This window comes from Paramormyrops kingsleyae, chromosome 19 (genome assembly GCF_048594095.1).
Source record: "Paramormyrops kingsleyae isolate MSU_618 chromosome 19, PKINGS_0.4, whole genome shotgun sequence".
In the NCBI taxonomy this organism is placed as follows: Eukaryota; Metazoa; Chordata; class Actinopteri; order Osteoglossiformes; family Mormyridae; genus Paramormyrops; species Paramormyrops kingsleyae.
The window spans coordinates 11,912,216-11,924,989 of NC_132815.1; the positions used below are offsets into that span (position 1 = coordinate 11,912,216).

At 44.9% G+C, this 12,774-nt stretch overlaps 1 protein-coding gene across 5 annotated transcripts; it reads left to right on the forward strand.

Moving 5' to 3' along the window:
* Positions 1 to 603: 603 nt before the first annotated feature.
* On the forward strand, positions 604 to 12,501 carry serac1 (serine active site containing 1). Of its 5 annotated transcripts, XM_023807039.2 has the most exons (18): positions 608 to 686; positions 847 to 903; positions 999 to 1,090; positions 1,203 to 1,239; positions 1,480 to 1,622; positions 3,499 to 3,588; positions 4,710 to 4,841; positions 5,699 to 5,820; positions 6,358 to 6,522; positions 6,957 to 7,070; positions 7,957 to 8,119; positions 8,301 to 8,451; positions 8,694 to 8,835; positions 9,741 to 9,841; positions 10,134 to 10,231; positions 10,749 to 10,931; positions 11,072 to 11,215; positions 11,513 to 12,500. In XM_023807039.2, the coding sequence occupies exons 3-18, from the start codon at positions 1,000 to 1,002 to the stop codon at positions 11,647 to 11,649; spliced, it is 2,013 nt and encodes a 670-aa protein (XP_023662807.2). In that variant the 5' UTR covers positions 608 to 686; positions 847 to 903; position 999; the 3' UTR covers positions 11,650 to 12,500. The 5 variants fall into 5 exon arrangements, with proteins under 5 accessions (XP_023662810.2, XP_023662806.2, XP_023662808.2 ...); XM_023807042.2 differs by having other exon boundaries at positions 604 to 903; positions 1,203 to 1,216; positions 1,544 to 1,622; positions 11,513 to 12,501; XM_023807038.2 differs by having other exon boundaries at positions 604 to 903.
* Positions 12,502 to 12,774: the final 273 nt, after the last annotated feature.

Genomic DNA, 12,774 nt, shown 5'->3' on the forward strand with positions numbered 1-12,774 from the left:
CTCTTCCCTTGGAAATGTGTCGTCATGGAGTCCACCAGGAAATCTGGGCAGACAAATGTCAAAAAGACATCCACACACATCACATTTTATTTTCCCTGATCACATGTACAGCTAGGCGAGCTTGTCTTTATAAGGCTGAAGGTGATAGCGATCATTTTATTTGAACTCATTTATATTGATATTTATGAACGTGAAAGGATACAGTTGTTTAAGATTGTATGTCGTGTTTTAACCATAATTTTTAAAAGAATAATAATTAAATGAAAAAATATTTTTTATCAGTAATTTTTTTTATCAATTACTAGACATTTTAGGGGACGACATTTGAATTCCAGGCGACCCCACGGTTGAAAAACACTGTCTTATATAACACAATTACAGATCTCTGAAAACTTTCACTTGGACACGCACTCAAGCAATATTATTCTATCGATAAATACGTAACCAGTATCAAATTTAATAAAGGTAAACATATACCGTGTAATTTTTCGCAGTGTATTATAGTTTTATTTTTAATGCAGGCTGAAAATTTTGCGCGGCTTCATCAGAACAGGGCGGGGCCGGTGATTAAAGGCGCACCATGACGTATGCGAGAAACTTGTGCCAGTGACGTTAATTTCGCGAGACACGGATCCGAGTGCAATGTTTTCATTTGCAGCCCTGACAGTTCTGGGTAAAATGAGAAGGTAGTGACAGTTGATCGCTTTTGTTTATTGACATGCCTGGATGAAAATACAGTTACATGTAGATACGCCCTACAGATAGCGTAATGTCTTGTAAAATCGAAATAGTGTCCGCCTTGCATGCGTTACATTAATCTCTCGTGCAATTTGCTCGGCTCTTCAGTTTCACGTTTCCTATAGTGCTATGCAGCTGAATAGGTGCTAACAAAACCGAAGGAAGGTGGGTGTCGACGCACCGAAGCAGCTCGGTTTTATTTGCACTACCGTTTAGCTCTCTTCTAACAACAAGAACTAACTCGATCTTGTTTAATAAAGGATGGCTTCGGCAGCACTTTGCATGATCCGCTGCAGGAGGCTAAGTACAGCTGGTCCGGGCGTGAAGAAGGCATTACTGTGGAAGGACATTAGTAAGTTAAGGGAAGGGTGGGTGGAGGAGTCGGGTTTTATGGCAATTTACCGCAGTTCAACCAAAACATCGACATGGACATGGAGATTCTCTTTCTCCTGTTTTGCTTCCAGGGAAAATTGCGAAGGTGACAGGCACTGTAGTGCTCGGGTGAGTCACGAATGACGAGAGACACGAATGACTCTGATACTCTGTTGTTTAATGCCCGGTCGGGGAAAAAAAACATAAGTTTTCAACATAAGAGGATGGAGTACGACCATATTGCAATATGCAGCAGCTCTGACGCCGAACCCTTTCACCTGCTTAAATAAAACCCAGTCTTGCAGGAAATTCTGTCTGGACAATTCTGAGAAGCCGGTTCAGAGTTTGGTCTGTGTTTGCATGTTTCAGGGGCTGTGTTTTCATCACCTATGAGTTGGTTGCTTTAAGCAAAGCCATCTCCCTTGACACCCAGGCGATACTGCAAGAAAAGAACAAATCGTACATCTACCTGAGCACCCCGCCCTTGAAGGACCAGGAAGGGCTTGCGACAGGTGACGTTTTTTCCTAACCTGGTTAGATACATAGGAAGTGAGGCACGTGCCTGCTTGTGGAAAGTGAGACAGGAGTGCAAATGTCCTCTCTTTTTTTTTTTTAAATAACTTTGAATTTCAATATTTCAATATATTTCTTTCTTCAATATATTGACTCTATGGCCAACAGATTCATTATTATTTTATTGTCAGTTCATTTAATAAGTAGCAGCACAAGACAGTAATTGAATTTAGTGATCGGTGGTCACTGTTGACATACCACAGCACACAACAACAAAATGTGTCCTGCATTTAACCCATATGTGACGTCGTGACATAGCAGGGGGCAGTGCCTGGGGAGCAGTGCTTGGGGGCGGTACCTTGCTCAGGGTACCTCAGTGGTGCCTTGCTGGTTGGAGATTCGAACCAGCAATCTTTCAATTACTAGTGCGCTTTGCTTCCCTAACCATTAAGCCACCACGGCCCGCTAAGAACATGGGTACAAGGGCACAATAACAGAAAATACCGGTAATGAACAATGCAAAATGACAAATCCGCAGTACGCTGACATTTCATAAGTGTTGCCTGTTATAGCCTAATAATATTCAGTGGTGTGACGAGATCCTTTAATGATGGTTTTCTATAGTGCGGTTGAAGGTAGATGTTTTTTATGAACATCTCTCTGGACATGGAGACGTGTGTAATCCAGTGAAGCCCCAGCTGCACGCGCTCAGTGTCCTGTCACTGGACGGTAACTTTCTGTTCCTGCTTCTCTCATCCTGTGCCAGCACCCTCAGTGTCTGTTGCACCCCCTCGCTTCCGGCGGTCACGGTGGGGGTGTCCACAAGCCCTGCAGGTGTTGCCGGCCTGCTGCCGCATAACTGTATGATCTAGAAACCGAAATATCGCATCTTCCTTAAAAAAAAAAAAAATCACAAAAGGCCGCAAGTGGCCAGATGACGTTTCCAGAGTGAGTTCTGAGGCTTCTTTCTTGGTACATATAGTGATATATGTAAATGTTGAAAAAGTGGGGAAATTGATAACCAAACACCAAGAACCATTTAATCAAGGGTTTTCAAGGATTAAAGAAATGTATACAACTGCAGTATTGTGTGGAAAATAATTTACCACAACTCCCAATGCACTGTGCAGTTTCTGAAGGTGTAAAGTTGTAGATAGTTTTCCTTCTTTGTGTGGCTTAAGTCTGGTGAAGTCATATTTGTATAAGCACGCGCGCACACACACACACACACACACAGACACACACACACACACACACACCCCCACACCCACACCTGTATTCATATCTTTGTGGAGATGGTCCATTCATTTCTATGGGCAAAACCCTAATCCCAACAATGACAACCTTAACCCATACCCAGCCCTAACCTTAACCATGAGTAACCAAACAAAATTTATTGCAGTCACAGATTTTTATAAAACTGACTTTCCCCTTGTGGGGACCAAAAAGATGGTCCCCACAATGACAGGTTTTTTTTATCACATGCTAGGTTTTTTTTGTTGTTGCCTTTTTTATGTTTTTCCTCGTGTTCACAAGGGTTTCCTGCTCCAGTTTTGTAAGGTTCATCTTATACAATGTAAGCAATTATGGAAAATAGATGTATGACATTTGAATTGTTGGGAATGTAATTTTTGACGTTAGATAGAAGACTAGTTTTTAAAGTGGTTTTATATTTGTTTGACAAATACAAATTTTAAATACAAATGTTTTTGATTTTCTGTGAAAACTTGTAATCTTGAAAGTTCCATAGTCTTTGTTTTCAGGAATATTATCATTTAAGTTGGGGCTCGTAAAGAGTACATGACAGACTGCTGGTGTTGTTTAGTCATTGATGTTGTATTCATATTTCTCACGTTTTGTACGTTTATGGCTCAGGTCTCACACATAAGGCCAGAAAGGAGCTTCATAAAGCTGCGAGACGATTCCTTGAACTATCATCAAAAATTCTTCTCCGACCCCTGGATGGTGAGAACCTTTGTGTATATGTACACTTTTTATTAAAACATATAAGTATGACAGCGAATGGGTGTTAACTTGTACTATTTGAATATATTTGAAAGTAGTATAATCTATATTAAAAATGGTATCTTCCTGCTATACTTTCTAAGCGTTTAGCTAATAATGAAATGGAGTTTCTTAAAGACATTTAAGTAACCTTAAGTAACCAAAAAAGCTGGTTCTCCTCTGGTGGGGTGTATGTCAGGACAGACAGAGACAGAAGAGAGTTTGGGTGGAGGGGGTTAGACCAGGCCCTGGGGTGGGCCGGCCCTATCTCCACACGTTTGCGGGTCCAGGAAACACCTGTCCCTGCACTTCCCCTGTCGTTTCCTCCCGACCCCGGCTGACACGCGGCCCAGCCTCAGTTGCCGTGTGCACATGTTCTACTCTGCCGATGCCTCTAGCGGCACGAAAACACGGTGCCTCTGATGCGGCAGTAAGGCGTTTCTGCCGTATTATGGCCACATGCTTGTGTATTTCACAGCTTTCATAATATGATAAGATGGCCGCCTGCCATCAGCTGGTTCCACGTTCCAAATTATCTTCACATTTTTCACGTTACTGTCCAAAGGTCTTCAGAAGAATAATCCAAAATGGTATCCTCTGGTGTCACTTAGTGTCACATGCTGCTGATATACTGAAATGGCAGAGAAATTTTGACATTGCATAGATTAGACGGTAATTGACACTACAGCCTAATTTACTTATACATGATAATACTAGCTTGCAGGATAGGTTATGTTTTGACCCTTGCCAGGTTTTTGCACGATCAATAGTAAAATACTATATTAGCATTGTTCATGTGCTAATATGTAACGCTAATAAACATCCAAAATTTAAACCTCCTAGTTTGTGTTTTTTTATCATTTGAAATTTCTTTCAATTCAATACAGTTATTTATGGAAATATCTAGCTGTGCAAAGAGAGTAAGATTGATAAAAGTAGAAATTGATAGTGTGTCTGCAAAGAAGGACTTTTGTAAATGTATGTGTTAAAATATGCGATTGTTGAGAGATATTTCAGGGTACAAATTTTTAGAATTGGTGCGCGTGTGTGTGTGTGTACGCGCGCATTCGTTCCCATGACAGAGCACCTGAGCCGGCTGGACGCGGAACCGCACGAGTGCGCCCTCTGGGTGCTGCTGAAGAAAGCGCGGTCTAGCGACCGGGCTGTCAGGCTGCAGGCGGCTCAGGAGCTGGCAGAACATCACCACTGGCAAGGTGAGGCAGTACTGCCTGCCACAGGCAGGGGGCGATGCCCTGGCCGCATGCCTCACTTGGTAATAAGTCACAGCTGTATGTAGCACAGAGCAGAAGGCACAGTGTTTAAAGACATGATTAAAAGGTGCTTAGTGACATTAGTACCTTCTATCAAAGATGGAAATATGTGTAAAGTTAGATTAGCTTCAGGTAAAATGTGCCACTGTGCATGTGTACACTGGGTATACATCTTAGTTTGCATTTACATTTACACGCCTCTGTGTATGTTTGACACACCTGTGTGAACGCCCGCTGTTACACGCTGCTTTCTGCCTTGTGATGAGCTTCTGCACACTGGTATAAATTACTGTGCACCACCCTTTTCTTTTCACCATCGGATGACAAAAAAAAAAACACAATCCTTTGTTATAATAGGCATTAGGGAGGCTGCGATTCTGGCCATTGTGACCTCACCCAGTCATGTGAGGATATTTCACGCCTGTCTATGGGTAACACTTGGGTAATGGCAGGTGAAGTGTGTGTGTGTGTGTGTGTGTGTGGGTCATGTATGTATTACATAGTGGGGACCAAATGTTTCCACAAAGTAATAAAATCCTGTTATTTTGACACTGTGGGGACCACCTTTTTGGGTCCCCACAAGGAGAAAATCAGTTTTATAAAAAAATCTGTGACTGCAATGAAAAAACTAAAAATGTCAAAACTCTTGTGTTACCTTTGGTTATTTATGGTTAAGATTAAGGTTAGGGCTGGGTTAGGGGTTAAGGTCGTCGTTGTTGGGATTAGGGCTATTCTCATAGAAATGAATGGACAGTCCCCACGATGATATGAATACGAATGTGTGTGTGTGTGTGTGACAGACTACCAGTACAGAACTGCTGCCCAGGCCATCGATCAGCGGACCAGCATCGGCTTGGCCAGGACCCCTAATGTAGACCCTCGCTTCTTCTTACCGTCACCCATGCTCCCTGGCCTAGAAGATGTGAGTTTCTCCATGTTTATCTGTGATTTTTTTGACCTTATGATTGGTTGGGTGGCAGTGGTTGACACATGGTTCAGTGTGGGGCTACAAGAATGATTCCTGGTCTTAGAGGAATGTCTTATGAGGAGAGGTTAGCTCAGCTGAATCTGTTCAGCCTCGTGCAAAGGAGATTAAGGGGGAACATGATCCAGGTATATAAGATTCTAGCAGGTCTGGATGCTGTTCAGCCAAATGGATACATTAATATTATTTTAAATACTAGAACTCGTGGCCATAGGTGGAAATTAGCGGGAGATCATTTTAAACTGAATTTGAGAAAACACTTCTTTATCAGCGTGTAGTTACAAGTATGGAATAGTCTTCCTGTTAGTGTAGCAGAAGCTAAAACCCTGGGTTCCTTTAAATCAGAGCTAGATAAGATTTTAACAACTCTGAGCTATTAGTTAAGTTCTCCCCAAAACGAGATTAATGGGCCGAATGGCCTCCTCTCGTTTGTAAATTTCTTATGTTCTTATGTCAGTCCTGCCCATCATTCAGTGCCCTCCGACTTCCACCCCTACTTCCCGCCCCCAGGGAGTCTCGCCGGAGGATGGCCTGAGGCGGCTGCTTGCCTCCCTACCCCAGTCGGAGGTGGACCAGTGTGTCCAGTATTTCACCTCGCTGGCGCTGAGGGAGAGCAGCCAGTCACTGGCGGCACAAAGAGTAGGTCCCCGGCCCTTTCCATCGCGGGTTTGATGGACATGGTCCTGCATGTTAGTGTTTGAATTCCTGGCTTTTTAAGATTCCAGTGAGGTTTCAATTCGGTTCTGTCCCCATCCATCCATCCATCCATCCATCCATCCATCCATCCATCCATGCCTTTATTTCTTCCTAGTTACTCACTCTCCAGACTCTGATTCTGTGTATATGGATGCCTTTAGATCATGTCTCCTTGACCCAGGCCTGGGGTGCCAGGGCACATTCTAGATCTTTCTGAATATGGATGTGACGTACCTGTGCCTTAATGACATTAATCAGTCCTTCTCTCCACCCCTGCGATGCCGTTATCTTCAGGCTCCATAGTTCCTAATCCTCAGCCTGCAAGCTGTACTGTATGTCTCACTCAGCCTGACTTGGATTTCGTTGCTGTGTTTCAGGGTGGGCTGTGGTGTTTCGGGGGCAACGGGCTGCCCTATGCGCAGAGCCTGACCACTGTGCCCTCTGAGAAGGTGGAGTCCTTCTGCCTGCAGGCCCTGGTACAGCACTCCAAGGTAATACCCCCCACCTCTGAGCTTAGAGCCTCTTCAACCATCAGCAACTTTCATGGGCATATCCTAAACTATTAGGGAGCCGGTAATTCCTTCAAGAAGTTATCAGCAGATGATATGTGGAGCTGTTTAAGGAACAAATCCTTGATGGGATTTGTTCTGCCATATTGGTGAGTAAGGTGACCGGCTCACAGACACTTGGGGGAAAAAGACTAAGGTGGTACCAGTCAGTATCAACACTAGATTGTCCATGAGTCATCTCATCTTTCTGGAGAGTTCTGTCTGCCATGATGGGAGAACCAGTGGAGATAACAGCATAAGCAAATGACAGATGGTTTTTACAAAATTATAAGCAGTCCGAGAAACTAAGCTACATATAGATTATGTCAGGGTTACAAATTGTTGTCGTGATGTGAGTGGATGACTAGAAATGGAACATCTGCTCAGCATGTTCTTTCAGGATAATGTACATCTTCTGGCCTTAGCACAATCTCCAGTACAGAAGCCAAAGAAAGTGTTGAGACGACTCTTGGAAATTACGGAGAGACTGTTTGAGTTTGCCTGACTATCAGACACTGGTAGCCGAAGGAGAAAGGTTGGGAACCACTCTGGGAAGAGCAACGACAGGTGCCGCCTGGGACTCCAACTGGGAACATTTTGTTTGTGATTCTTGTTCCAGAACCTCTGTGACACTATCGACCTTCTCATGGTGACCATTTGAGCTGCAGGTTGCTTCAGATGGAATGTTTGCTAGAGGAAAATTTGCTACTTTAGCTTCCTGTGCTGTCCTTCTGTTCAGTTATGGCGGTTTTCCTGAAGTTGGAGTCCATGTGTGGAGTGTAGTTCTTACAGTATGAGGTTATCTGGTGGCTCTTCTCTCTTCCTCCAGGTCGTGAGCCACTGTGAAAACATCGTGGCCAATGGTGGCCTGCAGCTCCTGCAGCGGGTCTTCCAACTCCGCAGCGACTCGCAGAAGATCAAGAGGAACGTGGTGCGCATCATCGGGAACCTGGCCTTGAATGACAGCCTACATACGGCCATCGTCCAGTCTGGTAGGATCAACAGCTTCTGTCTCCTCTCTCCTGGGGTTTTTTTCCTAAGCAATCGATAAATGTAGATCAGAGATGAAGATGATCACAGGAAATACTGTAGCAATGTGGGAAAATGATTCAGCTCCGGGTCTGATTGGCTGTCGGTATGTGGGGGGGGCGTGGCCACCGTGTTGTTCCACAGGCTGGTTGTCCATGCTGGCGGAGGTGCTGAAGTCACCACATGTCATGCAGGCCTCACACGCAGCCCGTGCCCTGGCCAACCTGGATCGGGACACCATTCCTGAGAAATATGAGGACGGCATCTATGTCCTGCACCCACAGTGCCGCACGAGGTACAGGTCACATCATGTCACATGATGTCACATGAGGTCACATGAGGTCACATGATGTCACATTATTCAGCCTGTCTTTGCCTTACTGGGCAGACCTGGATTTCAGTCTTTTCAATAAAAGGGTCCAGTTACTCCTTATATTGTCATTGTCTCTTCTAGTTCAGCTTGATGGGATCTCGCATACATTCAGTTCAATCGTACCTGCTGCCGTCTTTCCTGCTATGCCCCCCCCCCTTCCACAGCCAGCCAATGAAGGCAGACGTGCTTTTCATTCATGGCCTTCTGGGAGCCGCCTTCAAGACGTGGCGGCAGAAGGACCGCGACCTCAAAGTGGAGGACGTGTCTGCGGAAGACAGAGAGCTCTATGCTGAGTGCTGGCCCAAGGTGAGCTCCTGTCACTGGGGGTGGGGGCTGGGTGATGTCCGAGATTAATATCAGCATCATGTGTTGTGCACATGCATTTGTCCCATTGTATTCAGTATTTTCAAAAGCAATGTTACTTTGCAATACAGGTCTGGTATTTAGAAATCTTGGCAATAAAATTCACCAAGCAGAGTGGCGATCCTCATTATGAGATTCACCAAACAGAGACCATCTCTAAGTTTCGCTGAAACATTTTTACTCTGTCATAGGAAACAAAACTTAGCAAGCTTTGTAACATTCCTTTTCAGGATTATCTAATAAATGTTAAATCAGTCTAAAGTTTACTGTCGCTCCATCTGCATGATCTCTACACGCGCTCTCTGAGCCGAGAAATTTAACAAAAGTGAGTGAAGAGCAGAAAAATGAACAAGAACTGATCACCAAAAGACATTTGCCTTCCACTGTATAGAAATATTGACAATATTGAGCAAAAGCAAGTGCAACTTTATCTCACGGCAACACCACCAGCCTATCTGACGGACTCTGTTGGTAGATAATTTCTGTTTGGCTATAGATTTTTTGGGTACAACTCCTTTTTTGCTGTATAAATCTCACAGAAATCACATTGTGATGTTTGAATATTGTCCGATATCGCAGCTCTAATTGTAACCTTTCCCTCAACTGTAAGTTTACATTTACATTTACAGCATTTGGCAGACGCCCTTAGCCAAAGCGACTTACATAAGTTACTTTGGATAAGAGTGCCAGATAAATGAATAAAATGTAAACGGTAGGTTGAGAAGCTCGTGTTTAGAGGTGGACGCTATCGATCTAGGGGTGCGATGATGGGAAAAATCTCCATGGGGTCATTTTTTTATTGTCGCCCCGCTGCCTGTGACGATGAGTGTGTCACTGCCCCCCCTCAGTCGTGGTTAGCTGCGGACTGCCCCAGTCTGAGGGTCCTCTCCGTGGAGTACGACACCCATCTGAGTGACTGGAATGCCAGGTGTCCTGCTGAGAACCAGAGGTCTGTCTCCACCCCACCCCACCCATTCCCATATGCTTGTGTTTTTGCGACTTTATCTGCAGATGCTCCCCCCATCTTGTGTCGTACACTCTTAGCTGGGGGCGGCGTGTGGCTCAGTGGGCTAAGCCTGTGTGCCTGTAATCAGAAGGTCGCCGGTTCAAACCCAGCCTGAGCAAGGCCCTTAACCCCCAGCTCCCTGGGCGCCGCTATATTTATTTATTATTATTGCGTAAATAGGCCGTTTCCCCCCCCCTCTCTACACGGCATCACTCTCTGTGCCTGTGTTGTGCAGAAAGTCCTTGGCGTACAGAAGCCATGAGCTCCTGAACAAGCTGAAGATGGCGGGCGTGGGGGACAAGCCTGTGATCTGGGTGGCCCACAGCATGGGAGGTAAGGGGGGGTGGGGGATGCACCTGAGGTATTATGGACATTGTTCTTAAACACGTTATCATCAGGACTTCAGTTCAGCTGTCCTGTTGAGGAAAGTAGCGTGAATCGGCGATATCTGCATACAAAACGCTCAGAGTTAAATGCGGATCCCATCTGTCTGCTGTGGAGCTTAAGCCCAGTCTCATTATGCTGCATTTATTTACCTCGGAGGTCGGAACTGGGAATGACGTCACACACGAGTTAAATGCGTTCCAGCACAAGTCAGAAAGCCATTTAACGATACCAGGGACCCGCTTCAAAAAGTAAAGATTTCTTGCTTAGCTGGACAACTTGTCGGATTTATGGTACCTCAGTTTCCCTCAGTTCGGTCTGCATGTTGACTGATGTCACACTCTGACTGTCCAGGTAGGGTGGAGAGCATCACTAACTTACCGCGTGCTGCTTAGTGTCACCTGCTTAGACTACAGGTGTGTGTGTGTTTGCGTGCCTGAAATATTAATGTCGCTTCATGTTTCAGGTCTTCTGGTTAAGAAGATGCTCCTGGATGCCTCCAAGGACCCTGCCATGGCCCAGCTTGTAAAGAACACCAAGGGCATCATGTTCTACAGCGTACCCCATCGGGGGACTTCGATAGCCGAGTACTCCGTCAACATCAAGTACCTGCTCTTCCCCTCCATCGAAGTCAAAGAGCTCTGCAGAGGTCTGCATTCTCGTGTTCTGCTCTGGCTTGTTGTCCCCCGGCGCCCTGTTTGGTTCCCCGGGTGTTTTAGAGTGGGGGACTAGCAGGGAGGGGGTTTGTGGCCGTCCCGCCTTCACTGTCCCTCATCACCCTTCGCCCAGATTCCCCGGCACTGCAGGAGCTGAATGACGGCTTCCTCGGCCTGGCCAGGGAGCATGACTTCAAGGTGCTGAGCTTCGCAGAGACCTTGCCTACCTCCTTGGGCCCTATGATCAAGCTGGTTGTGGTGCCGGTGCAGTCGGCAGGTGAGGCCTTTGTTGGTGGGGGGGAGGTTGCAGGATGCAAGTAAACCAGTTGGAACTAATAAAGTAACCAATGAGAGGGACACTTTTACTCAGAGACGTACAATGAGGAATGCAGGGCCTACACAGCTATTTTACATGGGGGCTAGAGGCCCATTTCAGCCTCCTTACACCACCCAATTATCAGCTCTGTTTGTCACATCATTAGAGTCCAGTAACCACCACGCCACCCAGTGTCCCTCAGTGAAAGATGTCTGTGTGCTTCCTGAGTTTATCGTTAATGTCCCACTTGGTTTCAAGATCTGGGAATCGGTGACCTCATCAAGATGGATGTGGATCACCTCAGCATTTGCAAACCCGAGAAGAAGGATTCCTTCCTGTACAGGCGCAGCGTGCAGTTCATCGAGGACACGCTGGGGAGCAAAGTCATCCACTAGCTTCCCCGTCGCTGCCTGTATACGCACTGATGGGGGGGATCTTTCAGTCTTAACCACAGCTATGTTTAGGAGGAAAAAGTGTGTATGAAAAAAGTCAAAATGGGGAAAAAAATTAATGGTTTCAATGCATTCTGCTTGGTCATTAACACATGAGCAGCTTTGTTCTTGAATGTCTGAGGATGAGTTTTAATGTCTACAAAGAGGTGGATTTTCGTGTGTAAATAAGATTATCTAGCATTTTTTTTTTGTTTATTTTTTTTTACCTGTGTACAGTCATGAGGAGAGTAATTCATTACAGCATGGTGCTCAAATTCACTTCAAAGCTCACATTTAGCAGTGATATGCTGGACTGCCACATGCTGTGTGTGAGCAGTGTGGAGTCTTGCATGTACACAGGTGTGAATGTGTGTGCCAACAAGGCCATCTATAGCTAACTAGCTGCTGAGTCTTTTGCATTGATTCGCCTACCGATTGTTTTATTCGCCGAACCATCGTTGTACTGTCTTACCATCCCAAATGTACTTTGTATGTTTAGATTTAAACTAATTTGTACCAGTCATCATTTTAATGTATAATAAGCACTAACTTTTCAGTTTTGTATTTGTGTTAAATTACTCTGACCTATCTTGTTTGATTTAACTAACAAGAATTTGCACAATAAACTGCGTTTTTTTTTTTGAGCAACAAAAAATTTTGTTCCTAATTTACATAAATGATATAGACACCAATATATACAGTAAACTGGTGAAATTTGCAGATGACACCAAGGTGGGTGGTGTAGCAGATACTGAACTAGCGGCTCAGCAGCTACAGCGGGATCTTAATTTAATTAGTGACTGGGCTGACACCTGGCAGATGAAATTTAACATAGACAAATGTAAGGTACTCCATATAGGGAGCAGAAATATAAAGTACAGGTATTTTATGGGACCTACTGAAATAAAGGTAGCTGATTATGAGAAAGACCTTGGTGTGTATGTTGATGCTTCCATGTCTCATTCTCGCCAGTGTGGGGAAGCAATAAAAAAGGCCAATAGGATGTTGGGGTACATCTCCAGGTGTGTGGAGTTTAAGTCAAGGGAGGTAATGCTAAGATTATACAATTCCTTGGTGAGACCTCACCTA

Coding starts and splice junctions, on each gene's coding strand:
- serac1 (XM_023807038.2), top strand. CDS start 1,000: ATGGCTTCGGCAGCACTTTGCATGATCCGCTGCAGGAGGCTAAGTACA. Junction 3,589..4,709: donor TCTTCTCCGACCCCTGGATG/GTGAGAACCTTT, acceptor TTCCCATGACAG/AGCACCTGAGCCGGCTGGAC. Junction 10,232..10,748: donor GGTGGCCCACAGCATGGGAG/GTAAGGGGGGGT, acceptor TTCATGTTTCAG/GTCTTCTGGTTAAGAAGATG.